We start from the raw sequence: 25,856 nt of genomic DNA, 5'->3' as shown, positions 1-25,856 counted from the left end.
TCCCCTTCAATCCTTCCCCCAAGGTCCCCATGCTCCCAATTTACTCAGGAGATCTTGTCCTTTTCTACTTCCTATGTAGATTGGATTTATGTAAGTCTCTCTTAGTGTCCTCATTGTTATCTAAGTTCTCTGGGATTGTGGTTTGTAGGCTGGCTTTCTTTGATTTATGTTTAAAAACCACCTATGAGTGAATACATGTGATAATTGTCTTTCTCTGTCTGGGTTACCTCACTCAAAATAATGCTTTCTAGCTCCATCTATTTTCCTGAAAAATTCAGGCTATCATTATTTTTTCTGCTGTGTAGTACTCCATTGTGTAAATGCACCACATTTTCCTTATCCATTCTTTGATCAAGGGGCATTTAGGTTGTTTGTAGGTTCTGGCTATGACAAACAATGCTGCTATGAACATAGTTGAGCACATGCCCTTGTGGCACGATTGAGCATCCTTTGGATACTGAGTCTTAAGGAATGTTGTTTCCTAATTTTCTGAGAAATCACCACACTAACATCCAAAGGGGTTGTACCAGCTTGCATTCCCACCAGCAATGCAGTGTTCCTCTTTCCCCACAAAATCTCCAGCATAAGTTGTCATCAGTGTTTTTGATCTTGGGCATTCTTACAGGTATAAGATGGAATCTCAGAGTTGTTTTGATTTGCATTTCTCTGATGACTAAGGATGTTGAACATTTCCTTAAGTGTCTTTCAGCCATTTTAGAGTCCTCTGTTGAGAGTTCTCTATTTAGGTCTGTACTCCATTTTTTTATTGGATTATGTGATCTTTTGGTGTCCAATTTCTTGAGTTCTGTATATTTTGGAGATCGGACTTGTCTGATGTGGGGTTAGTGAAGATCTTTTCCTATTCTGTAGGCTGTCATTTTGTTTTGTTGACCATGTCCTTTGCTTTACAGAAGCTTTTCAGTTTCAGGAGGTCCCATTTATTAATTGTTTCTCTCAGTGTCTGTGCTGTTGGGGTTCTATTTAGGAGGTGGTTCCCTGTGCCAATGCGTTCAAGTGTACTTCCCACTTTCTCTTCTATAAGGTTCAGTGTGGCTGGCTTTATGTTGAGGTCTTTGATTTATTTGGACTTGAGTTTTGTGCATGGTGATAGATATAGGTCTATTTTCATTCTTCTACATGTTGATATCCAGTTATGCCAGCACCACTTGTTAAATATGCTTTCTTCGTTCCATTTGATTTGATATTTTTTGCTTGTCAAAAATCAGGTGTTTGAAGATGTGTGGATTGATATCTGGGTCTTCTATTTGGTTCCATTGGGCCCCCTGTCTGTTCTTATGCCAACACCAGGCTGTTTTCAGTACTGTAGCTCTGTAGTAGAGTTTGAAGTCAGGGATTGTGATGCCTCCAGAAGTTCTTTTATTGTACAGGATTGTTTTGGCTATCCTGGGTTTTTGCTTTTTCATATGAACTTGAGTACCGTTCTTTCTAGGTCTTTGAAGAATTTTGCTGGGATTTTGATGGGCATTGCGTTGAATCTGGTTTTTTATTTTAATTTTATTTATTTATTATTTATCTTTTTGTTTTTCGAGACAGGGTTTCTCTATAGCTTTGGAGCCTGTCCTGAAACTAGCTCTTGTAGACCAGGCTGGCCTCGAACTCACAGAGATCCGTCTGCCTCTGCCTCCCGAGTGCTGGAATTAAAGGCATGCACTACCACCACCAGGCTAAAAAAATAAATATTTCTATGTATTATTCCTGTGTATGAGTGCAGGCAAGCACACACCACAGCATATGTGTGGAGGTCAGAGGACAGCGTTCTCCTTCCTCAGTACTGAAATAGAGTCTCTCTAGCTGCTATTCAGTGGCACTGTGCACTCCCAGTGAGCTGGCCTGAGATCTGGATGAGTCTCCTGTCTCTGCCTTCATATCACTGATAAGAGTTCTGGGACTATAGATGCGCAGCCCTGGGGACAGCTTTTCCGTGGCTTCCAGGAGCTAAGCTTGGGTCATTCAGTTTGCACAGTGAGCACTTACATGCACTGAGCCATTGCACCAGCCCATTTTTTCTCTTTTTTTCCTGTCTTCTCTCTCTCTCTCTCTCTCTCTCTCTCTCTCTCTCTCTCTCTTCCTTTTTTTTTTTTTTGTGAGCCAGGTCTCATGTAGCCCAGATTGGTTTCAAACTTGCTACATAGCTGAAAATAGCCTTAAACTTCTCTTTTTAAAATATTTATTTCAAACCGGGCAGTGGTGGCATATGCTTTTAATCCCAACACTTGGGATGCAGAGGTAGGCTGATCTCTGTGAGTTTGAGGCCAGCGTGGTCTCCAAAAAAGTTCCAGGACAGGCTCCAAAGCTACAGAGAAGCCCTGTCTCACAAAAACAAAATAAACAAACAAACAAATAAATAAAATATTTAATCTGCTTTCCTTTGCTATGACAAACAGCAGGACCAAAAGCAGCTAGGAGAGGAAAGGGTTTATTTCCCTTTACAGGAACTGCAGCAGAAGGGCCGGGAGGTGGTGGTGCACACTTTAATCCCAGCACTTGGGCAGAAGAGGCAGGCGAGTTGAGGCCATCCTGGTCTACAGAGCGAGTTCCAGGACAGCCAAGACTACAACAGAGACCACAGAGGAGTGCTGCTTACTGGCTTGCTCCTCATGGCTTGCTGGGTCTGCTTTCTTATAGAACCCAAGACAACCTGCTCAGGGGCAGCACCGCCCATAGTGAGCTGGGCTGGCTCATTATCACAAATCATTCATCAAAAATATGCCCCACAGGCTTGCCTCAGGCCTATCTCATGGAGGCATTTTTCTTAGTCAAGATGTCCTCTTTCCAAATGATCCTTGTTTATGTTGACAAAAAACTAACCAGCATCCCTCTGGTCTTCTGCAGGAGGGGTAAGTGTTCTCAGTGCTGAGCCATCTCTCCAGCCCCATCTTGAACTGGTCCTCCTGTCTTCACAAATACGAGGATCACACTGGTTTAGCAGCCCCGATCTTCTGGTCCATTAGGCAAATACTCTACCAACTGAGCTGCATCCCTACTCCCTAATATTTGTTTATGATCTTCCTTTTAGGTCTTGTAACGGTTGCCTTGATAATGTTATGTTTTTGTGTTCAGTGTACTGGCTTCCACTATTATATGCTGACTCTTAAGAAACAGCTTTAGAAAAAAGCCAGTGCTGGGCATGGTAGCAAGATCTTGTTAAAAAAAAAAAAAAAAAAAAAAAAAAAAAAAAAAAAAAAGCATGGTGGCTAAAACCTATAATCCCAGTATCCCAGTACTTGGGAAACCGAGGCAGGAAGGATGTTTAAGGCCACATGTTTAGAGCCTGAGCACATAGTGAGCTCTGGACCAGCTTGAGCTACAAGTATAAAAGCCTATCTTTTAAAAAAAAAAAAATGAACAGAATGAAGAACTAGTTAGGGACTAATATTTAGCAGAATTTGGTAATGGACTGGAAGACACGAATGTGCAAACGTCATGGACGCTGCACAGGGCACTCTGGCATGGGGCTTCACTGAGTCTGTTTCTTTGTTTTTAAGGTGGGGGGGATGGTGAGATTCTATACAAGCATGCAGTAAAGGTACTGTGAAGCCCAGTGGCAAAGGGAGACAAAGAGGACAAAAGACTGGCATTCTCAGCCCCAGTTCCCCCACGCGACTTTTCCTTCTCCATTACAAAAATTTTATTATAAATAAATGTTACCCGGGTGGTGGTGGCACATGCCTATAATTGCAGCACTCGGGAGGCAGAGGCTGGCGCATCTCCAAGTTCAAGGCCAGCGCTGTCTACAGAGTGAGTTCCAGGACAGCCAGGGCTACACAGAGAAACCCTGTTTGAACAACCAAAACATTAACAATTTAAAAATGAGACTGTTACTGCAGAAACCTTTCTAAGCCCATGTCTTAACGACTTTTCGTCGCTGTGACGAAACACAGCGACCGAGGATACTTATGAAAGGAGACACCGGATGCTCTCACGGGGTTGGGGTCCATGAGGGTGGAGCACGTGCCTGATGGAAAACAGGAAGTAGAGGGAGACACACTGGGAACGGCGGGGAAGCGCCCTGAGTGGCGCACGCCCAACAAGGCCACACCCCCTTATCCTCACAATTGCCTGTAGCTGCAGTTCCGGGGGGATCTGAGGCCCTCTTTGGACTTCCGTGGGTCCCAGACACAAATGTGCATGTACATACTTGTAGACAAAACACTCATATACATAAAATAAAATAAGTACATCTTTGAAAGCACTATATACAGTAATTTGGAATATTTTATTTGTTTTTTTTTACCTTTGGGGGGGGGTTGAACAAGGTCTCATTATGTACCCTTGGCTGTCCTGGTGCTCACGATTGCTGGGATTGAAGGTACATGCCACCATGCCTGGTGGAATATTTTAAACATATTATTAAAGACGGGGTCTTATGTATCCCAGACAAGCTTCAAACTCCCTGTAAGGCCCAGGATGACCTTGAATTTCTGATCTTCCTGCCTCCTCCCAACTGCTGGGATTACAGGTGTGCTTATCCACTCCTTGTTTATGTCTTACTGGGAATCAAACCCAGGGCTCTATGCATGCTAGGGAATTATTATTATTATTATTATTATTATTATTATTATTATTTGTTTCTTTGTTTTTCAAGACAATGATCTCTGCACAGCACCAATTAATTGTCCTGGAACTTGCTCTGCAGACTAGGCTGACCTTGAACTCAGAGAACCACCTGCCTCTGCCTCTCAAGTGCTGGGCTTAACTCCCTGTAACACTATGACAGGCTAAGTGTTACTTTCTCTCTCTCTCTTTTTTCAAGGGTTTCTGTGTGTAGCCCTGGTTGTCCTGGCCTGGAACCTGCTCTGTAGATCGGGCTAACCTCAAACTCACAGAAATCCACCAGCCTCTGCCTCCCAAGTGTAAAGTTCTATGCCTGCAGTGTGGTGCCTGCACTACAGGAGGGTCAGCGCTACTGCGAGTCTCCGGGCAAGGGGCTGGAGACCGAAACACGCAGAGACACAGAGACTGAGGCAGACAAAGAGACGAGGACACGGGTCATTCTTGGTACAAGAATGCCAAGTTTATTGTGCTTATATAGGGCTCTGGCCACACCCCAGCTCTAGGAATCTTTCAGCTGCTAACCCACCAGCCTGCCATCAAGGTCTTGTGCTCAGAGCAGCTGAAAACACAGGAAAAACAAGCTGCTCACAGGGAATTTAGGGTCCGGGGGTCCATAGCCCCCAATAGCTCCCAACACCCAAGTGCTGGGATAAAGGTGTGGAGCACCACTGCCCGGAAGGTCTTCTATTTTTATTGGAATGCATTCATCATACATAATGGTGAGTTTTGTAATGACATTCCTATGAAGTACACCATGTACTCTGACCACATTCACTCCTCCACACAATCCCCTTTCTCTCGAACTTCCTGCCAGTCCCCCAAACAATAAACTATTTTCTACTTTCATGTGATATTGTGATGTGTGTGTGTGTGTGTGTGTGTGTGTGTGTGTATAGTGTTATTTTTGAAGGCAGGTCTTACCCTGTAGTTCAGGCTGACCCAAAACTCACTATGTAGCCCAGGCTAGCCTAGAACACGTGGTAATCCTGTTGTCTTAGCTTCTAAAATGTTCAGACTTCTGGCATAAACCAGTTTCTTTCCCGCCCTCCAATTCCCGAATAACCACTCTGAGGCTTATTAGTTACAAGCTGTTTAGCCTATTAGCTCAGGCTTATTATTAACTAGCTCTTACAAATTAAATTAACCCATTTCAATTATTCTATATTTTACAATATTTTACAAGGCTCATGGCTTGTTATCTCACATCTTGCTTCTCCAGCAGCTGTTGGTGTCTCCCTCAACTTCGCCTTCTTTCTCCCTGTATTCAGCTTGGCTTTCCCGCCCAGTTATATTCTGCCCTGCCATAGGCCAATGGTAATAAAACATATTAACAGTACACAGAGGGACATCAACACTCAGCTTTCTCTCTCCTTTACATAAGTTAATGATAGTGGCCTGTAGTAGTTTAGGTGAGAAATGTCCCTCATAGGCTTGGGCATCTGAACACTTAGTCATTAGCTGGAGGTGTGATGGGGGAGGTCTAGGGGGTGTGGCCTTGCTAGAGGAAGTGTGTCCCTGGGGGCTTTGAGAGTGCCTTGCCTCAGCCTACTTCCAGCTGGCTCTCTCTGCTTCATATCTGTGCTTGAACATGTGAGCTCTTGGCTTTCTACTCCTACTTCCATGTGTATTGCGTGTTGCTACGCCTCCATGCTATGAGGGACTTTTATTCCTCTGAATCCATATGTCAGGTAAACCCTTCCTTCTGTCAGTTGCTTCTGGCTATGATGTTTACCACAGCAACTCAAAACTACTTAACAAATGGCCTACTCTTTAAAACATAGCTTTATTTCTCCCACAACTTATTATTTATTTTTAAATTTATGTATTTTTATTTTTATATGTGCATTGATGTTTTGCCATGGCTGTCGAATCCCCTGGAACTGGAATTAGACAGTTGTGAGCTGCCATGTGGGTTCTGGGAATTGAACCTGGGTCCTCTGAAAGAGCAGTCAATGCTCTTAACCACTAAGCCATCTCTCCCGCCCTCCCCCACAATTTATTATAAGAAAATCCCTATTTGGACCTGGTGACATGCCTATATTTCCAGCACTTGGGAGGCAGAGGCAGCGGATCAGCAGTTCAAGGTTGGTCTTAATGATTTAACAAGTTCAAAACTTCATGAGCAGTACAGAGAGATGAGACAATGAGCCATGGGACAAAATGTAGATTAAAACAAATGGGTTAGTTTAAGTGATACAGCTCGTGGGACCTGCCTAAGCTACGGCCAAGTTTTCATAATTAGTAATGTCTCCACGCTGTTATTTGTGAGCTGGTGGCCCCCTCCAAAAAAAAAAAAAAAAAACCACCTACAAGCTAGTCTAGCCAGTCCAGGCCGGTGAGATACATGTCTCAAAATAAAAGTGGACATGTCTGAGAAACACTCCTACATGTGTGAAAGTGCACTTGCCCCCACGTTCATCCACAAGCATGAACACACACACACACACACACACAACTTGTTTCTACACTAACCCAGAGGATTAATTTAGTTGAATCATTAAAAGAAAAAAGTTTGAAAGACAGGTTTCAAACTCACTATGAAGCAGAGAGCTGAGATTACTGACAGACATAATAACCTAGCTCATTAAGAAAATCTTAAGCAAAGGGGCTGGAGAGATGGCTCAGAGGTTAAGGACATTGCCTGCTCTTCCAAAGGTCCTGAGTTCAATTCCCAGCAACCACATGGTGGCTCACAACCATCTGTAACGAGGTCTGGTGCCCTCTTCTGGCCTGCAGGCATACACACAGAATATTGTATACAGAAAATAAATAAATATTTAAAAAAAAAAACCTTAAGCAAGACTCTTACTTTTAAAATATTTTTTAAAGGGAGCTGGATAAGGGAATGGAGAGATGTCTCAATGGTTAAGAGCACTTGCTGCAGGCTAAACAGGTGGCTCAGAGGTTAAGAGCACTGACTGTTCTTCCAGAGGTCCTGAGTTCAATTCCCAGCAACCACATGGTGGCTCACGGCCATCTATGATGAGATCCAATGCCCTCTTCTGGTGTGCAGGCAAAATGTAGACTGAACATGGTATGCACAATAAATAAATAAATCTTAAGAAAAAAAGAGCACTTGCTGCTTTTGCAGATGATCTGTATTCAGTTCTCAGAACCCACATGATAACTCATAACTGTCCATAAATCCAGTTAAGGAGGACGTGATGCCCTCTGCTGGCCATTGTAGCCACTGCATGCACATACAGGCAAAACACACACATGGAAACCAGGAGATAGTGATGCACACTTTTAACCCCAGCACGCACGAGGCAGAGGCAGGCTGATCTCTGTGAGTTTGAGCCCAGCCTAGTCTACAAGAGCTAGTTCCAGAGAAATCCTGTCTCAAATAACGAGAGAGAGAGAGAGAGAGAGAGAGAGAGAGAGAGAGAGAAAGGGAGAGGGAGAGGGAGAGGGAGAGGGAGAGGGAGAGGGAGAGGGAGGGGGAGAGGGAGAGGGAGAGCGGGGGAGAGGAGAGGGGGGAGAGAGAGGGAGAGAGAGAGAAAGAGAGAGAGAGAGAGGGGGTTTTTGTTGTTGTTCATTTGTTTTTGGAACATGGTCTCTCTTCATAGCCCTGGGTGTCTGGGAACTCACTGTGTAAACCATGTGGGCCTCGAACTCACAGATCTGCCTGCCTCTGCCTCCCCAGGGGAGGAATTAAATAAAGGTAACTGCTGCCATGGCAGGCTCAACTAAGAATGTTTTTTGAAAGTAAACTGGATACAGTGTATCAAGATTGTAATCCCAGACCTTGAGAAGGGCAAACAGACGGGTTAGGTCAAGGCTATCCTCAGCTACATAAGACCCTGTTTCAAAACAACAAAAAAGGTCAGTTTTATTTTGTAACTAGGCTAGTCTGCTTCAGGTATTACTGACATCCTTTCTGGTTGGATGAATCCCTGGGACCGTGCAGAGGAGGGCAACAGGGGCTATAGACAGTTGCATGCCTTTAATCCTAGCGCTCGGGAGGCAGAGGCAGGCAGATCTCTGTGAGTTCGAGTCCAGCCTGGTCTACAAGAGTTCCAGGACAGGCCCCAAAGCTACAGAGAAACCCTGTCTCAAAAAACCAAAAGAAACAAAAACAAAAACAAACAAACAAACCACTTGCTTTAAAACACAGGGTTTGGATCCCCAGAAATCCATATAAGTGCCTGATGGGCATGGCAGCTTGCCTAGACTTCCCGACTCATAAAGAGACTGAGGGGATCCCTAGAGTGGACTGGCGAGCAAGATAAGAAACCTTGCCTCAGCGAGTACAGGGGAAGAGTAATGGCGGATGAGATTCCTACCATCCAATTCAAGCCCAGAACCAAATATCAGTTTCTTTAACACACGCTTCCAGAGACTCCAAGATCTGACAGTCACATATCTGGCAGGGGCCTGGCGCAGGCTCCCAGCAAGGATGGTAAAGCAGAGGACGGATGGGCGTGTACGGAAGAGGACAAAGACAAGGAGCAGCCCCACTCCACAACCTGTTCTCATGGTAACTCATCCAGTCCTTCAAGCATTAACCCAGTTCCTTAATGATCTAATTACCACTGAAGGGCCGCACCTCTGGACACCACCGCCACAGCAAATTTCAACACGAGCTTCCAAGGGACCAAACCGTATTGAAACCATGGCAGTAGGCACCCCAAAGGAAACTGGATGCTCATCACTTGAAAATGATTTTTTATTTCCAGCAAGGTGAGTCTGAAACTAAGAGGGGAACTTCCAGAGAAAGTCGGAATGGCAAGCACAATAAAGCCCAGGGCGAAGGTACAGAAGCAGTGAAGTGAGCCTGCCTTGAGCCAGGCCCCTGCTCTGCCACTTAGCTGCTGTGGTCCAACATGCTGGCTCACCTGCCTGAGTCTGTTTGTTCAACAGTACAATGGAAATAAAACAGAACTTACTTCTGTGGTTTGGTCAGATTGCACTGGGTAATTCGTGGGAAGTGCTCAGGAACAAGGCTTGGACATTTTCAGTGCCTGATAAATGTGTTTGCTGTTTTTGCAATGCTGAAGAACCAAACTCTAGACTTTGTGTAAAGCACGTGATTTACCACCGAGAGTTACATCTCCCAACCCCAATACAAGGGTCTGGCTTCATTTTGCCTTGTCTCACTTTTTCTGAAGCAGGGTCTCATAGAGCCCAGGTTGGCCTCAGACTTGATTCTTCATCAAGATTGGTCTTGAACTCCTGATCTTTCCCGCCTCCTCCAACCAGGCGCTAGGATTATAAGCATGTACCACCACACCCAGCTTTAAATATAGGTATTTCTGATATCATGTACATAATGAATGTAATCATAAACTTCTGGCAATGTATATTATCATAATGTGTTCTCCTGTGGTAAGATATTCTCTTCTGTATAAGCTTTACGGAACATAGGAATCAAACTGGCAAAACCCTTCCTTCCCAGTAACTGTACCATGGTGTTTCTCCCCCAACATACCATTAGGGGCATCACTATGCCAGGGGCTGTGGAACCCCAACATATACAGAGAGGGTTTGGCATCCACTAGTTTTTGCTCCCAGTATCTGTAACATGAGTAGCCAGAGGATTTGCAGTTGATAAAGGAAAAATGATTCTCGGCTCCAAGGTCTATGTGAAACTACTTTGGGTGAGCAAATGGGAATTTCCATGGTACGGGGAGGTTCAGACACCATGAAAAGGAGAATCTCGGCGGTGGTGGCGCACACCTTTAATCCCAGCACTTGGAAGGCAGCAGGCAGATCTCTATGAGTTCGAGGCCAGCCTGATCTACAGAGTGAGTTCCAGGGCAGCCAGGGTTACACAAAGAAGTATCAAAAAACAAAAAACAAAACAAAAAAAGAACCTTGGTTCAGTTCCCAGCACCCACATGGAAGCTCACCATCTGTCGGTTACTCCAGTTCCAGGTGGATCCACTATCTTCTGGTCTCAACAGGCACCAGGCACATATGTGGTGCACACACATACATGCACTCACACGTTTTTATGTGCATGTGTGAGTAAATATCACAAGTGTGCAGGTGCTTGAGGAGGCCAGAAGGGACTTCAGACCCCCTGGAGCTGGAGTTGCAGGGGCTGTGAGATGTGGGTGCTGGGAATTGAACTCCAGGCCTCTGCAAGAGTAGCAAGTACACTTAACTGCTGAGCTACCTCTCCGGACCTTTTATGGGGGACGCGGGGGCATAACCAGGACAACTCCTGCCAGATGTAGTGATTCCTCTTTGTAATCCCAGCACTAGAAGTAAGGCAGAAGAACGTGACTTTGAGGTCTGAACCAGGGACGCCCATCAAGACCCTGTCTCAGAAATAAATGCGTTTTAAAGAAAATAGATAGACAAACAAATTCTGCGACAGGACATTCGAGGTGTCCCCTGCTGTGTGAGAGGCATTATCTCAGCTCTTCGGTGAGCTGGAGCCTCCACAGGCCCTAGCAGCGAATTTATGGGGAAGACAGTGGTCAGCTACTCACTGGGAGTTCCTCTTTTCCGGCTAGGAGAATAAACCTGAAATTCAGGGAATGGGGCCGCGTACCAACAAAAGATGAAGAGTTCAAAAGGAAATGCCAACACAAAACGAAGGAGAGGCCCAAACAAAAGGAAATGAACTCCTGTGGGTGAAAACGGGGAAGCCAGGATACCAGGAACCACCTGTTCGTCAACTACGCCAGAAAGGAGGGCTGTCCAGGGCTGCACCTCTGCAGCACGCATCCCTGAGGCTGGTTTTCACGAACGCAACCTACCCAGCTTCGAGGTTCTCTTCCTAGTGGGAAACTGGAAATGATGTCCCGAGGGTAGGCCACTAGCAGCGAAATCGTTTTGCATAGGTTTCCCCAACGTTTCTCCCCCAACCCCTTCCCAAACGCCTCCAGCCAAGGGCAGGGAATGCGAGCTCTAACCGGAAAGGGAGGCCGGAGGCTGCCGCACCCTCGCCACCTCGCAGTGGCGTCGCGGCCCAGTTTGGGCTTTCGGGATGCACCTCTGATCCTCTGGGACCCTACGAGGGGCTGGACTCCGTGGAGCCAGTGTAGAGCCGCCTCCAGGGCATGTGGGCCTCACCCACGCCATCGGGCGTCCGGACACCACCGGTGCAGCGGCTGGGTCTGAGGTGGTGGAGTCGCCAGGCGGGTCCAGCCGGAAGTTCTGCTGGGCAGGGCGGTGGGGAGTGCAACCGGTGTAGGCGGGGCCGGCGGCACAAGGGTTAACGTCCGGCTCGCCCGGGCCACTCTGACTCAGTTTCACCAGAAACTAGAGGGGGAGGAGGCTGCAGATCTTCCGCGCAGCCTGAGCGGGACGGAAGCCGGGCGGGATCTTCGGCGGCCCCACCCCGTTCACCTGCGCAGGTAGCCCGGGCGGACGGTAGGCGGAGGCCCAGCAGGCTCGGAGCATGTTTGGTGGCCGTCCGTGCTGTGTCCGGGTACGCGAGCTCCCGAGCAGTACCCATCTGGACGTCGGCGATCGGGTCCACGGATTGTGCGTGGGCGGATCGGCCAGCGTGCACCTCCTCGCTCCCAGGGCTCGGCGCCCCTACCCGAGCTGATCAGGTGTGTCTCCTCTGTCTCCTCCCCTTCAGGTCACAAGCACCCTCGGAACCCGGAGGCCCGCACTGTGAAGGTGACCCCCGCCCTGGGGAGGAGGGCGACGGCCCCTAGGAGCACGATGGCGAGCCGCCGCCTGACCCTGGCGCAGGCCAGCATCTCTACGGTCGGCGTGTGGCTCCTTTGCTCGCTTGGGCTCCAGGGCACTGAGACCGCGCTGCCGTCCGCGCCCCCTGAACTTCCCGGGGGACCCGCCTGCTTGACCCGCTTTACCAGCGGGGTGCCGGCTTTCGTGCTCGACACCGAAGCTTCGGTCAGCAACGGGGCCACCTTCCTGGGCTCCCCGACGGTGCGCCGCGGCTGGGACTGCGTGCGTGCCTGCTGCGCCACCCAGAACTGCAATCTGGCGCTGGTGGAGCTGCAGCCAGACGGCGGCGAGGACGCCATCTCTGCCTGCTTCCTCATGAACTGCCTGTACGAGCAGAACTTCGTGTGCAAGTTCGCTCCGAAGGAGGGCTTCATCAACTATCTTACGCAGGAGCTTTACCACTCCTACCGCGAGCTGCGGACCCGGGGCTTTGGAGGTGAGGAAGGTTGCCGGTCTGAAGGGATGGGCAGGTAATGGAGTCTTGGCTAAGAGAGCAGTAAAAAGGAGTGAAGGAAGAGAGCCCTTCATCGACTGCCTTTGAATAGCCGGTTTTTAGTAAACAAAGGGGAGAGTGAGTGGAGAGGGGCCGTATCTCGGAGCCCAGGTTCTGGCTCCTGAACTCAGGATGTTGATTATAGATGGGCCGAAGGCCTGGCCCGGGCTTTGCCGACGGGAGAAATGAGAAGACTCTAGGTTTCCCTGCTTCTGTCCCTGATAGGCTGAGTCAGGGAATGTTGATGAGGCCCATTGACTAGGAAGGCACCCTGGGCAAGCACTGCCCTAAGCACTTTGCGGCCTTGACAACTGAGCCTGACCAGAGAGTCTCCTCCAGTAGCTGGACAAGGGACAGCTTAGTGTCTCTGCCCTGGGACTAGATTGACCTGTCGCAGGTGGACCAATGACGCGGCCAGGCCCCAGACAGTACAGAACAAACTCAGGCAAGGTTGTCCTGAGGGAGAGGGACAGTGTTGTGGGTACAGTCCCCTTGAAGCTCTCCATGAGGGGTGAGAGGATTGCTGGATGAGTCAACCCGCCGGTATGTGTATCTGGTAGGTGAGGGATGTCAGCTGCCCCGGCAGGTGTGTGTGTCTGTCCACGTGAGCCAAACAGGGCTGTCCTTGCTTAGGATGTGGTAGCCTGGCTGTCTGTTCACCTTGTTTACTTCCAAGGATGAAGGCTAAGTGGGGAACAAGAATCCTCTTCTTTCGTCTTAGGACACACTGAACAGTCCGCTGTGTACAGGGCTGTAGCAACCTGCTTCACCCTTCTCTCTTCCTGTTCTTAGTGCCAAGTGGGGGTTCTGGACAGGAGGGGGTCACAAGGCATTACTTCTGCTACCTCTTCACATTTTCCTCTTTGTGCAAGTTCCTGTCTCTATGTCCAGTCTCTGGAAGAGGCGCTGCTAGTATCTGCTTTTTAAAGTACGAAATTGAGCCTCCTGTGTTCTTTGCCCATAGCTGACGTAGTGGTGCACGCCTATAATCCCAGCACTCTGGAGACAGAGGCAGGTGGATCCCTGACTCTGAGGCCAGCCTGGTCTGCAGAGTGAGTTCTAGGACAACCAGGGCTACACAGAGAAACACTGTCTTGAGAAACAAAGAAAGGAAGGAAGGAGGGAGGGAGGAAGGAAAGAAGGAAAGAAAGAAGTCATTTGCTCAAGTTAACATCCCTAAATAGTAAGCCTAGGCCTCAGCTCCGGTGTCTACTCCAGAAGCCCTGTTGTGTTTTGCATGGACCACCTTTGTAGTAGGACCTAGCACCCGGGTCTTTCCATCCGGCGGCTAAGAACCCGAGTGAGGAGTGTCGGGGACAGGGCCGGCACCCAGTACCCTTCCCCTCTGGCCTTTTTTTCTGAGCTAGTCCCTATTGCAGACTCAGGGTCTGCTCTTCTCTCTAACCTTCCAGCAGCTCTGAGGTGGGGTGCTGGAAAGCAGGGGATGCTATCCGTGGGCTAGGCTGGCCCATGGAGTCTCTCTCACTAGGCCAGGGCTGGAGCCTGTTCTACAAGGAAGCACATTAGTGTGGGTGGTAATGGCTCCTATTGGTTGTGGTGCCTTTTCTGTTCTGACAGAGGCTTGCAGGAGCCCTGCTTCAGGGCCAGAACCTGGGCCTCTGGATCCTAGGGCCAGCCTTCCTCTTTCGGAAACCCCCAGTTATAGGATAGGATAGGATAGGGCTTCCCTGGGACATGTAAGGAACAGGGTTAGGCCATTCGAGGCCAACTCGGTGCTACAGTACTCTGGGAAGCAGGGGAAGCAAGCGTGTTGGTGGCTTCACTGTCGGCCAAGTCTGCCTGGTAGACTAGAGAGGATGTGCCAGGACACCTGGGCCACTGATTCCTGTGTCGGTTGAAGGAATCCTTCTGAGGATGGATGGCTTTGATTTTTTTCCCAGGCTATGGCCATGCCAGGCCAGATTCCATCCAGTTCAGTAACTTGTCTACCCTTTGTACGTGCACTGACCACTCCACACCCCCCTCCGCTCAGGAGGCGGAGTCTGCATTTCCTGAATCCATCCTAAGTCCTGGTTTTATGGCCACTCCAGCCCTTTGCCCTCTAGAGGACAGGAAAAAGGGAGTGGTAGGCAGGGTAGGGCGGTTGCCCCTTGGGCTTGGGGCTTGGAGAGAGCAGATATACAGAGGTGGAGGGGGCAGCTCCTCATTCAGCCCAGGGTCTGATGCATCACTCTGCCACTTAGTGGGGCTAGGGGAGTGGATGGGTGTGTCTTGTCTGTCTGTTCTCTGTTCCCCTGTTACTCCAGCTGCTAGTTCTGCTCAGTGAGAAAAGTTCCTCCCGGCCTGGACTTACCCCTCAGGGTCTGGTGATGACAACCAAGCCCCTAGCCACGGTCTCCCCCCCCCAACTACTTTCTGTTTCTCTTTGGCCTTCTTGCTCCCCTACCTTTTTGTGTCCCTCATGTCCCCCGCTTTCTAATTGCCCTATTTTCTTTTACCCTAAATCCATCCTTGAGCCTCATCCTTGAGCTTCCACCACAAAGCTCCAACCCTGGCCCTTTTTGTAAAACTTTGAGATGGGTCTCATCAGGCCAGCATTGAACTAGCTCTGTAGCCCAGGCAGTTCTTGAACTTACATCCTTCTGCCTCTGTCTTCCCAGTAGTTGCAATTACAGACCGGTGACACTAGGCCCAGCCAACGCTGTCTTCTTTTCCTTACGTCCCTGGAACCCAGTTCCCATTTTCTCAGATTGTAGGTCTCAGTTCTGTTTTGGCATGGGTACCTGTAAAACCTTGTCTCTCCCGTTCATTCCCCTGTCGTGAAGTTTTCTCATCTCTGTGACTCAGCCCCTACAGCTGCCCTTATCACTTTGCTCTTTGAACACTTTTATGCTCTACGTAACCCTCTGTAGTGCCACCCTTGACACACTTCTGTTTAACTTATACATGTGTGCAAAAGCTTGCCAGCTCACACTTATAGTCATGAAGAGTTGGAAACAACTTTGTTGTATGTCAACACGTCTTTTAATTGGATACTGTGATGCTGTTTTAATAATCATAAAACCAGGCTGGTCTCGAACTCACAGAGATCCGCCTGCCTCTGCCTCCCAAGGACTGAACTGAAGGCATGAGCCACCACCGCCCAGCTGGCAAGGATGGCCCAGTGGGTAAAGGTGCTTGCCACCAAGCCTGGCATCTTGAGTTTGCTTGCCAGGGCCCACTCAGTAGAGGGAGGGAATTGACCCTCATAGATTGTCCTCTGACCTCCACACACATGCCTTGGCATGCCCATGCCCACACACATATGTGTTCTAAACAAACAGACAAATAAGTGTAAGATAATTAACAATAAGCCCTGAGGCAGTGTGGTTTAGGAAGGAAGGAAGTGAATTTAAATGCTTTCCCTCAGTCTGACAAGGCTGTGACTTTCACGTATGAGAGCCATCCTGGGCTACACAGTAAGTTTCAGGCCAGCCAGGTTACATTTCGAGACCCTGTCTAAATCAAAGAAAAAAAAAATACTATCTTTTGATAGACTCTCTTCCCCACCCCTTCCCCACGCTAATGGAAACATATGTCTTTACTTTAAGGAACCCTGGGTTTTGTTTTGGAGCTTTTTGTGGTTTTGTTTTTTGTTTTTGATATTTATTTCTGTTTGTTGGGAGTGATGTCTACTCGCGGGGGTCAGAGGGTAATGTCCAGGAATCTGTTCTCGCCCCTGTGTGGTCCTGGACTCAAACTCAGGTCAGGCTTGGTGGCAGATACCTTCCCCTGCTTGGGCCATCTTAATGGTTCAGAAGTGGCATTTTATATAGAACGTGAGCAATGGAGGAAGATGGACCTGGGTTCAAACCCCACGTCTAACATTTAAAGCTGAGTCATGGGGCTAGAGTTCAGTTCCCGACACCTATGTTGGATGAAAACTGAGCCGTGTCCCTCAGTGCCAACTTTCTCATCCAATAAGAGGCGACAATGCAGGCATAGCCGGGTGCTCACGAGGGTGTGTGGCCTAAATGTTAAATATTTTAGGCTTTCTGTGCCATACTCAGATAGTGGGTGAGTGACCGCTCTAACATGGCAGTGGGGAAGCACCCATCGGCAACACAGAAGCACAGGGGCATCAGATCAGATCTCAGCCTCTCTGTCGGGAGCCAGCCCGGGCCTTTGCGTGCTAGATGACCACTACCACTCAGCTGTGCGTCCTGCCCCACAGATGCTAGTCTGTATAATTTCCACATCTCACAAAAGATGATTTTCTTCTTCCTTCCCCTGTTTATTCATCTAAAACTAGGACAGAGGGGTGGCCTGAATTCCCTGCTCACCCATGCTAACCCCTGATGGAGCCTGCTGTGGTGTCCGGCACACACTTACCACATCCCCCAGATTAGCAGCTTTGTTAGGTAGTGTATCACAAGTCTGTCTCTAGCCCTAGCCTCTCCAGAACACCACTCATCTCCCACTGCCTGTTCATTCTGGGCACACGCGTGTGCGAGTGTGTGTGTGTGTATGTGTGTGTGTGTAACTTGCCTCAAATCCAGTTTTTCTGTGAATGAACCACAAGTTCTTTCTTTCAATCCAGTTTCTTTTCTGCTTAGACTGGATCTTCCTTCCCCTTTTCCGGAGCCTTTCCTGAGAAGGCGGAAGTGTCTGCCCACAGCTGTTTCTCTAATTGTTCTTTACTTTCCTTGGCTGCCCTGTGGCTTAGACCCCTGCTGTTACATCTTTCCTGAACCTCTTGCCCTGGTCCCTTGCCAGCTCCATCAAACAGATAAAAGCTGATACCCAGAGTAAGAGTACCCTAGCCCTTCCCACAGGACTCCTGGACCCCTTCGTGCATACAGAAGTCAAGGGCTAGGGTAGCCAGGCTTCCATAGCTCCACTCCACTGCTTACAGCCACTATCTGCTTTCTCCGTGCCACTATTTGTTTCTGTTTGAATGTCCTGGTGTCGCCAAGCACCTGGCATCCAGCAAACTCTGAGGTTTGTCTCAGGCTGGCCACCTCCTCACTGTCCACAGAAGTAGACTTGGGATTTCCTGATTTCTTCTCAGTTTATTCCTTGTCGTTACTTCATAGTGTGTGTGTGTGTGTGTGCGCGCGTGTGTATGCACGTGTGTGTGCATATGCACAAGTGTACATGCATGCGGAGGCAGAGATGGACATCAGGTACCTTCCTCAATTAGTCTCTACTTTCTTGTGTTGTTTGTTTTGCTTTTTGAGATGACAGGGTCTCACTTTGTAGCCCAGGCTGGCCTCTAAACTGACAGAGATTCACCTGTCTCTGCCTCTGAGTGCTGGGATTTAGGGCAATCCCAGTGCCTGCCCAGCTCCACCTCATCTTTTGGGACAGAGTCTTTTTAGGAACTGCAGCGCACTGATTCTGCCGTGGCCATTGACTCCAGCGATCCCGTTGTCTCTGCCTCTAGTGCTGGGGTTGCACTGGTGGAAAAGCCACTGGGCCTCGCTTTTCCCATGGATGCTAAGGTTCAAACTCAGAACCACCTGCTCGCATGGCAGACACTTTACTAACTGAGCCATCTGTCCAGCACAGTCTGTGTTTTCTACCCTAACTCCAAACAACCCAAGTAAACAGGCCTCACTGTGCTCTGAACGATTTCATAAGTTGGGGATTTGTGACTTTCTCATGTGGATTCTTTCACAAACATCCCCAGTTCTTCCCCATGATCAAGTTTAAAAAACAAAACAGTGACTAAAAAACCTGTCTTCCCTTGTGTTGCAAGCTTCCTCGTCCGGCAGCCGGCCCTCTGCTGCCTGCTCCCCTTCACGTTACTTCATGACTGCTTATTTCTATGACGTGTGATTGGCTCTTTTTTTACTTTTTTATTTTTTTTTTTTATTATTATTATTTTTTTGTTTTTCGAGACAGGGTTTCTTCTGTAGCTTTTTGGAGACTGTCCCGGAACTAGCTCTTGTAGCCCAGATTGGCCTCGAACTCACAGAGATCCGCCTGCCTCTGCCTCCTGAGTGCTGGGATTAAAGGTGTGCGCCACTACCGCCCGGCCCGGCTCTTTCTTTAAAAAAAAAATTTTTTTGCATAGCCAAGTGTGGTGATGGCACACACCCTTAATCCCAGCACACAGGAAATAGAGTCAGTCTTTTTCTGTGAACTCAAGGCCAGTCTACGCAGTGAGTTCTAGACTTGCCAGGGATACGTGGTGAGACAAATAAAAATCCGTGTGTCTGCAAGGCCAGCTGTTCTGTTTCTTGGGTTTTGGTGTGTGCCTAGCTTGTGCATGAAGTGTGTAGTGTATGTGTGTGGGAAGGCTGGGGGACAACCTCAGGTGTCATTCCTCCGGTACCATCCATCTTTTATTCTTTGTCTGAGAACGGATCTCTCGTGGTCTGGAACTCGCTGAGTAGGCTGGGCTGGCCGGACAGCAGCCCCAGAGATCCTCCTGTCTCTGTCTCCCTAGCACTGGGATTGTAAGTCTTTGCCATTTCACCTGCCTTTCTGGGGATTGAATTCAAGTCCACGTGCCTGAAAAGCGACATTTTAGTAAAAGAGCACTCTCCCCAGTTCTTGTTTTTATTGTTGTTTTGTTTTGTTTTGCTTTGTTTTGTTTTTCGAGACAGGGTTTCTCTGTGTAGCTTTGGAGACTGCCCTGGAACTCTGTAGACCAGGCTGGCCTCGAACTCACAGAGACCCGCCTCCTCTGCTGGGATTAAGTGCGCTACCACCTCCCGGCCTCTTGTTGTTTTTGTTTTTGGCAGTGCCCTAGCTCTAATCTTGTCGGTGAAACCCAGGGCCTTTCTCATGCTAGTCAAGAGCTCAGCACTTTTCCACTTCTGTTTCTTACAATGACAATCATCCTGGATAATCTCCCAGAAATTCTTTACATCATTACTTATGCAAAGACCCTTTCCAAATAAGGTCATATTCATGGCTTTGGGAAGTTTCTGTGGGTGCAAGGACCCATTTTTGATAGGACTCCAGCTCTGTGCTTATCTCTCTGATATGACTCCTGACACTCAGATGAAGGAAACTACAAGCCCAAGCTATCAGGTCTAGGAAGGGTGTGGCCCCTGGAAGTCCCTATCCCATGATCCCTCACTCTGGAGCACCCAGGCAGCCTGTTTCCCTTAGCACTCTCCTGACATCTCTGTCCACACTGGCTCCTCATACTGAGGAGTGAGCGTTTTCACTTTGCTTGTCGTGTGTCAGTGTATTTGTCACCAGTATATGTCGGTGTGCCTCTTGAGCCTGGCGCCCATGGAGGGCATCAGAAAACCTACAGCTGGAGTTCTCGGTGGTTTTAACCACCATGCTGGTTAAGAGCCAGTGTTTTTAACCACTGAGTCATCTCCCCAGGACCATCCCCACTTCCCAAGCACCCGTTTGTTTGTTTGTTTGTTTGTTTGTTTGTTTGTTTTTCAAAACGCGATCTTATGCATCCTAGGCTGGGTTCAGGCTTGCTATGTATCCTAGACAACCTTCTCATCCTCCTGCTTCCACCTCCTGAGTGCTGGGATTACAGGCATGCGCCACCACTCCTGGTTGGATTAGCACTAGGAAATCTGACCCAGGTGTTTGTCAGTGCTAGGCAAGCAGTCTACCAGTGGAGCTGTATTTGCAGCCCTAGAGGAATGACTGGTGACTTTGTCATCATACCTTTTCTTATTTGGCTTTTAAAGAAACTTACTTTTTAAAGTAGTCAACAGAAGTACCTGCGTATTGTAGAAACTAAGAACAGACTGATCCCCTCCCCCACCCAATACATACACACACGGGTTTTTTCCTGAATGAGATCAGACGGTATATAGTACTCAGTTATTTTCTTCAGACAGTGTACTACTCATAATGTGACTACATGGAGAACAAGGCTTTGTTGCGCACTCTCCTCCCTGTGCCCTCTGCAGGCTACCGAATCCTAGGTTAGCCAACACCGCTCTTGTTTGCCAAGAAAGCCTTAGTCTGCCCGCTGACAGTTGATTTTACTTCCTTTTCTCTCAGGGTCCCAGATCCCTCGAACCTGGGTGGGCATAGACTTGAAGGTACAGCTGCAGAAACCCGTGGTGCTGAGAGATCCAGACACAACAAATTGGCACCTGCTACAGGGTGACAGTGATGTCAGAGTAGAGGTGAGACACTGGGCTGAATCCCTGGCCCTCCCCCACAGCCTCCTGGGACGCCTTCCTGGGCGGTAGGCCAACTACTGGCTCATTTGGTGTTGGCTAGAGAAAAGATCAGGGTGCATTTGACACCAAGTCTGTGCTCTTGAGGGGCGGGTATATGGCTGGGAGGACCTGGGGTTGTCCAAGCTTGATGACCAGTCTTGTGTATAGAGAAACAGTCCGGATGAAGTGGAGCTGTGGGGGCTAAAGGAAGGAACCTACCTCTTCCAACTGACACGAACGGGCTCAGACCAGCCAGAGGACACCGCCAACCTCACCATCACCGTACTAACTGCCAAGCAGACAGAAGGTGACTGGGACAGGGCATGAGGTGCCTGGAGCGCCCCTGGGCCCACCGCTAATCCTTCAGCCCTGATTCATGAGCTCTCCTCCATCTAGATTACTGCCTCGCCTCCTACAAGGTGGGCCGCTGCCGGGGCTCCTTCCCGCGCTGGTACTATGACCCCGCAGAGCAGATCTGTAAGAGTTTCACGTATGGAGGTTGCCTGGGCAACAAGAACAATTACCTTCGGGAAGAAGAGTGCATGCTAGCCTGCAAGGATGTGCAAGGTGGGCGTGTCGCCGAGAGGCAGCTTTGGGGCTCAGGTGACGCTGCCCAGGGTGAGGAAGTGGGCTGGGGTGTCCCCATCATCGTTAGTGTCTGACCGTGCCTCCTGTTATTTCTGTTTTCTCCCCCAGGAATCTCCCCCAAAAGGCACCATCCAGGTGGGTTTCACTTCCTTTTCTTTCTCTGTTTTCTCCCTGTGTCTTGGTCTTCAGCCCATACGACGACCATACAACTAACTCCCACCACCCCAATCGCATACAAACACCCGACCCTCCCAGCCCAGCTGCTCCCCATCAGGATCTGCCCAGTTTACGTATAGGAGGAGCTGGGCTTGATGAAGAATGGGCTCGTGACAGGGGGCCAGGTAGACGAGGGCCCCTTGGCACCCGCTCTGTGTCTGAGCGTCACCTCACCCCCATCCAGTGTGCTCGGGCAGCTGCCACCCCTCCCAGTTCCGCTGCAGCAATGGCTGCTGCATTGACGGCTTCCTGGAGTGTGACGACACCCCTGACTGCCCTGACGGCTCCGACGAGGCCACCTGTGAAAAATGTGAGCCGGGGAACCCCAGGGGTGGGGCGCCGGAGGGGAGATCCCAACCAGCTCTCCCTTGTGCCCGAGGGATGCCCATGTTGGGCCCCAACCTCTGACCTTTCATCCCTGCAGACACCCGTGGCTTTGATGAGCTTCAGAGAATCGACTTCCCCAGTGACAGAGGTGAGAGCCTCCAGGTCCTCTGTGTCCAAGGGGTCTGCTGGTTGTGTAGGCTGCAGGCACATGGAGCCGCCCCAGCGCTCCTGTTGAGCTCTCGCGAGACTGTGGTTCACAGTCTCGCTTTCCCAATACCGCTAGGCACTCCCTCTCTAATTACTTCCATTGCCGTAGCCTCGCTGAACACATCGCTAAGTCATATGTGTTCCAGGAAATTTCATAGTGCTGTCATACGTGGGAAGCCACTATAGCTTGACAAGGTGAAAACAATATTAAAAATGAGTACCCTGGGGACTGAGGTTGGAGTTTGTAGCAGAGCCCCCACCTAGCGTCATCAGGGACTGTTTGTGTCCCACCACCACTGGGGGAGGGGAGGAAACACAGAAATCCCACGATGGCTTATGCCAGGAGGACCGGAAGTTCAAGGTCAACTTCCACTAAACTCGCGCAAAGCTATTTTTGTTGCTTCATAACTGCAATCCTGTTACTTATTACATTACTGAATCGCAATGTAAATATCTGTGGTTTCTGATGGTCTTAGGCGACCCCTGTGGAAGGGTTGCTCATCACTGCCCCCAACAGGCGTCGGACCCACAGGTTGAGAATCACTGATTAAGCTAGCTATTCTCTTTCTTGCCTAATGCCCACCCCTTTGCTGGTCGGAATCAGAAACCTTGACACAGAAGAGTGTCAAGAAAAAGAAAAGTGGGGGGGGGGGTCTCGCATGGAGAGACAATGCAGTTATTAGGAGCACTTGTTCATGCATAAGACCTTGTTCCATTCCCGGCACCCTGATGGCGGCTCACAGCCATCCATAACTCTAGTTCCAGGGCATCCAGCATCTTCTGGTATCCTGAGCACTGCATGCGTGAGGTGCACAGCCAAACGTGCACACAAAACGCCCACACACATGGAATAAAAAGCAAAACAAAGCCATGGGGCCAACAGGATGGTTCACTGGGATAAAGGCACTTGCTACTAAACTTGATGACCTGAGTTTGACCCTTGGTACTCAGCGTATTGGAAGGGGAAAGCCTACTCCAGGAGCTGTCCTCTGATCTCCCCACGCACGTGTGTGCCACGGCGCATGCACAAAATATAAATAATGTGCCTGAGTATGTCTTTAAAATGTGGGTCCAAGTAGTAGTTCCCTTGGTGCCTAGGATTGTTGTCCAGAGTCATCTTTCCTGCCTGTGATGGTCCTACAGATGCACCTTTGGTGAAGCCACACTGCTTCAGCCTGGGGGAGGGGGTGAGTTGTAGTCTTGTGGGGCCTGCAGGATGGCCGCATGGGTAGCTCCTTGAACTCACTTGTCCCTTGCGTGCTCCTTTCCTGCAGGGTTCTGTGCCGAACTGCCAGACACTGGGCCCTGCCAAGAGAACATCCCACGCTGGTATTACAACCCATTCAGTGAACACTGTGCCCGGTTCACCTATGGTGGTTGCTATGGCAACAAGAACAGCTTTGAGGAGGAGCAACAGTGTCTTGAGTCCTGTCGTGGCATCTCCAGTGAGCGGAGTGGCAGTGGCAGGGTGAAGGGGACGATTTAGCGAGGTCTGGGTTGGGTTGATCACTTCTCTACTAAGTGACGTCAGTGGCAGTAGGAGAGGATGACAGAGGGCTGTGGCACTCACAGCCGAGTCTGAGGACTTGGCGCTGACCCGCTTCTCCATGTCCCTTTGCAGAGAAGGATGTGTTTGGTCTGCGGAGGGAAAGCTCCGTTCCCAACGTAGGTAAGTAAGCCTTGCTGTCTTGTCACCAGCCTGGATACATGGGTGTGTCCGTTCAGGAACACGCACCTGCTCTTGAATGTGTAAGCCGTGTTGAGAGAGATCCTGAGGTTACCCAGAGTGCGCCATTGAGTAGTGAGGTCTGGCATAGGTAAAGGAGGGAGAAACAGCAAATTGCCTGCCGCTCTGGGCTTCTGGAAACAGCTATCCTGGAGGTCTGCCTTGGGTGCTCATCTGCTTCTACACATGACGTCCATGGTCTTTGTCCATGCGATGGAGTGAGGGTGGGGGGGTCAGAACCAGACAGACCTTTGACACACCTCATTCTGCCCGTTCTCTCCCAGGTTCTGTGGAGGTGGCCATTGCTGTTCTCCTCGTCCTCTCCATCCTGGTGGTCGTAGCCATCCTGGGATATTTCTTCTTCAAGAGTAAGAGAAAGGGCTTCCGCAGTCCCCGCCGCCGCCACCACCCACCTCCCACACCAGCCAGCTCCACTGTTTCCACCACTGAGGACACAGAGCACCTGGTCTATAATCACACAACCCGGCCCCTCTGAGCCTGGGAGTCTTGCCAGTCTCACCAGGTCCTGCCTGCCAAGACAGAGGCTAGAACCTGGGAAAACTTGGGGACCAGACATTTCCAGCCTGCTTCCCGGGCTCACTAGCTCTGTCTCAGAAGCCAGGTCTCTGGGCATCTTAGAGGATGCTCAGCTACACTCACTCGGGCCAGTTCTGGAGAAGGCCCAAGAGTCTGGGAGAGGCAGAGCAGCCTTGAGCCAGGAGTACTGTACATAGAAGGACCTGCTTGTCCAGGAGCCAGAGGAAGTTGGTTTTGTGTCCCGTTCAGAGATGCCCGTTCCCATCCAATGATGCTGGGACCTGGAGTGGCATCAGAAGCTGGAGGCTGCAAATCTGCTTTCCACAGCTGGCCTTGCACTTGTCACAGCCCAACACTGAAGGATGTCCCTTTGTAGTTCGTGCTGTAAATAATCGCTTTTGGGGGGGACCAGGGTCATAGTTCAGTGGTAGAGCATGTACCCTGAGTTCTCTCCACTGCACCACAAAATGATATTAAATTAAAAAATAAACGGTTGTGGTTTTGTTGAGTTCCTCCCTCCCTTTGCCCCCCATCCTCACCCCTTAGTTGCTTCCAGGGCCGAAATGTAAAACCCAGGAGCTTTCTCCTCAGCCCTGCTTTGTGGGGTTGCTGGGGGAAGGGGCGGGGGATTGAACTGCCCTGTCCAACCGGTTCAGCCTTTGGCCACCCTGTTCCACAGGTTTTCCCACCTCTCCAGAAACTACTCTGGCCCCTCAGGGTGGAGCAGTGTCACCTTTGACCACCAGCGTGGAGGACCGTGGGAGGAGGGTGGTGCCCCTCACTCAGGTACCCCTACTTAGGTTGGGTGAGGCTCAACTGGTTGGGGCCTTGAACCCTGGCCATGTTACCAGACACAGGCCATCAGTTACCTCCCTGCCCACCTGAGAGCCCTTGGCTCCTTCACAGGAATGCAGCCCCTCCCCCAGGCTCCTCCAAGCTCCTGCCTAGTACCCACTAGGTGAGGTACACCACTCCAGCTCACCCCCATCCAGGGCTCAAACAGCTTGGAGGGGCCAAAAGTATCCGGCTTTGTCCAACAGATTGCAGTGAGCTGTATGCCAGGCAAGTCCCACACAGTTGATATTGTCAGGGTCAGCACTGCTGCAATGCTACACGCTGGCTCAGTACACGGCCCTCTGGTAAGGCGTTCACAAGCCAGGGGGTTGACAAAAGCCAGGGGGTTGATAGCCAAGCCAGTTACCCAAAGCCTGGTATGTTAGGATTGGACCGGAACCCTGGCGGGATGCCTGAAAATCCCATGTTCCCGGAAAGGTTGGGGACTAAAGCAAGCTCAACCTACACAGACATAGATGCGAGGGTCTCCCTGGCTGAGCATAGGCGCCACCTCTCTGCCCACCAGGAGAACCCACCTTTTGGCTCCTCTCGTAACCGCTGTGCAGTCCTGGGCTACCCCCCCCCCTTTTTCATCGCTCAGCTA

General features: G+C 49.8%; 1 protein-coding gene across 3 annotated transcripts; it reads left to right on the top strand.

The window, feature by feature from the left end:
- The first annotated feature begins 11,486 nt into the window (after positions 1–11,486).
- On the top strand, positions 11,487–24,908 carry Spint1 (serine peptidase inhibitor, Kunitz type 1). 3 transcript variants are annotated; one of them, XM_038330583.2, is made up of 11 exons: positions 11,487–11,650; positions 12,116–12,664; positions 20,654–20,781; positions 20,986–21,124; positions 21,214–21,384; positions 21,514–21,540; positions 21,806–21,931; positions 22,046–22,096; positions 23,430–23,600; positions 23,777–23,824; positions 24,166–24,908. In XM_038330583.2, the coding sequence occupies exons 2-11, from the start codon at positions 12,202–12,204 to the stop codon at positions 24,375–24,377; spliced, it is 1,536 nt and encodes a 511-aa protein (XP_038186511.1). In that variant the 5' UTR covers positions 11,487–11,650; positions 12,116–12,201; the 3' UTR covers positions 24,378–24,908. The 3 variants fall into 3 exon arrangements, with proteins under 3 accessions (XP_038186511.1, XP_038186509.1, XP_038186508.1); XM_038330581.2 differs by having other exon boundaries at positions 11,487–11,885; XM_038330580.2 differs by having other exon boundaries at positions 11,487–11,959.
- The last annotated feature ends 948 nt before the right edge of the window (positions 24,909–25,856 follow it).

Source organism: Arvicola amphibius, chromosome 5 (assembly GCF_903992535.2).
Source record: "Arvicola amphibius chromosome 5, mArvAmp1.2, whole genome shotgun sequence".
NCBI lineage: Eukaryota > Metazoa > Chordata > Mammalia > Rodentia > Cricetidae > Arvicola > Arvicola amphibius.
Note: the sequence above shows the minus strand (reverse complement) of the source record. Positions and strands in the feature narration are given on the sequence as shown.

What these genes read in the sequence shown, in the direction of transcription:
- Spint1 (XM_038330583.2), top strand. Translation starts at nt 12,202, where the DNA reads ATGGCGAGCCGCCGCCTGACCCTGGCGCAGGCCAGCATCTCTACGGTC. An exon ending in AGCCTGCAAGGATGTGCAAG is followed by an intron (nt 21,385 to 21,513) that starts GTGGGCGTGTCG and finishes TTTCTCCCCCAG; the next exon opens with GAATCTCCCCCAAAAGGCAC. An exon ending in AAGCTCCGTTCCCAACGTAG is followed by an intron (nt 23,825 to 24,165) that starts GTAAGTAAGCCT and finishes GTTCTCTCCCAG; the next exon opens with GTTCTGTGGAGGTGGCCATT.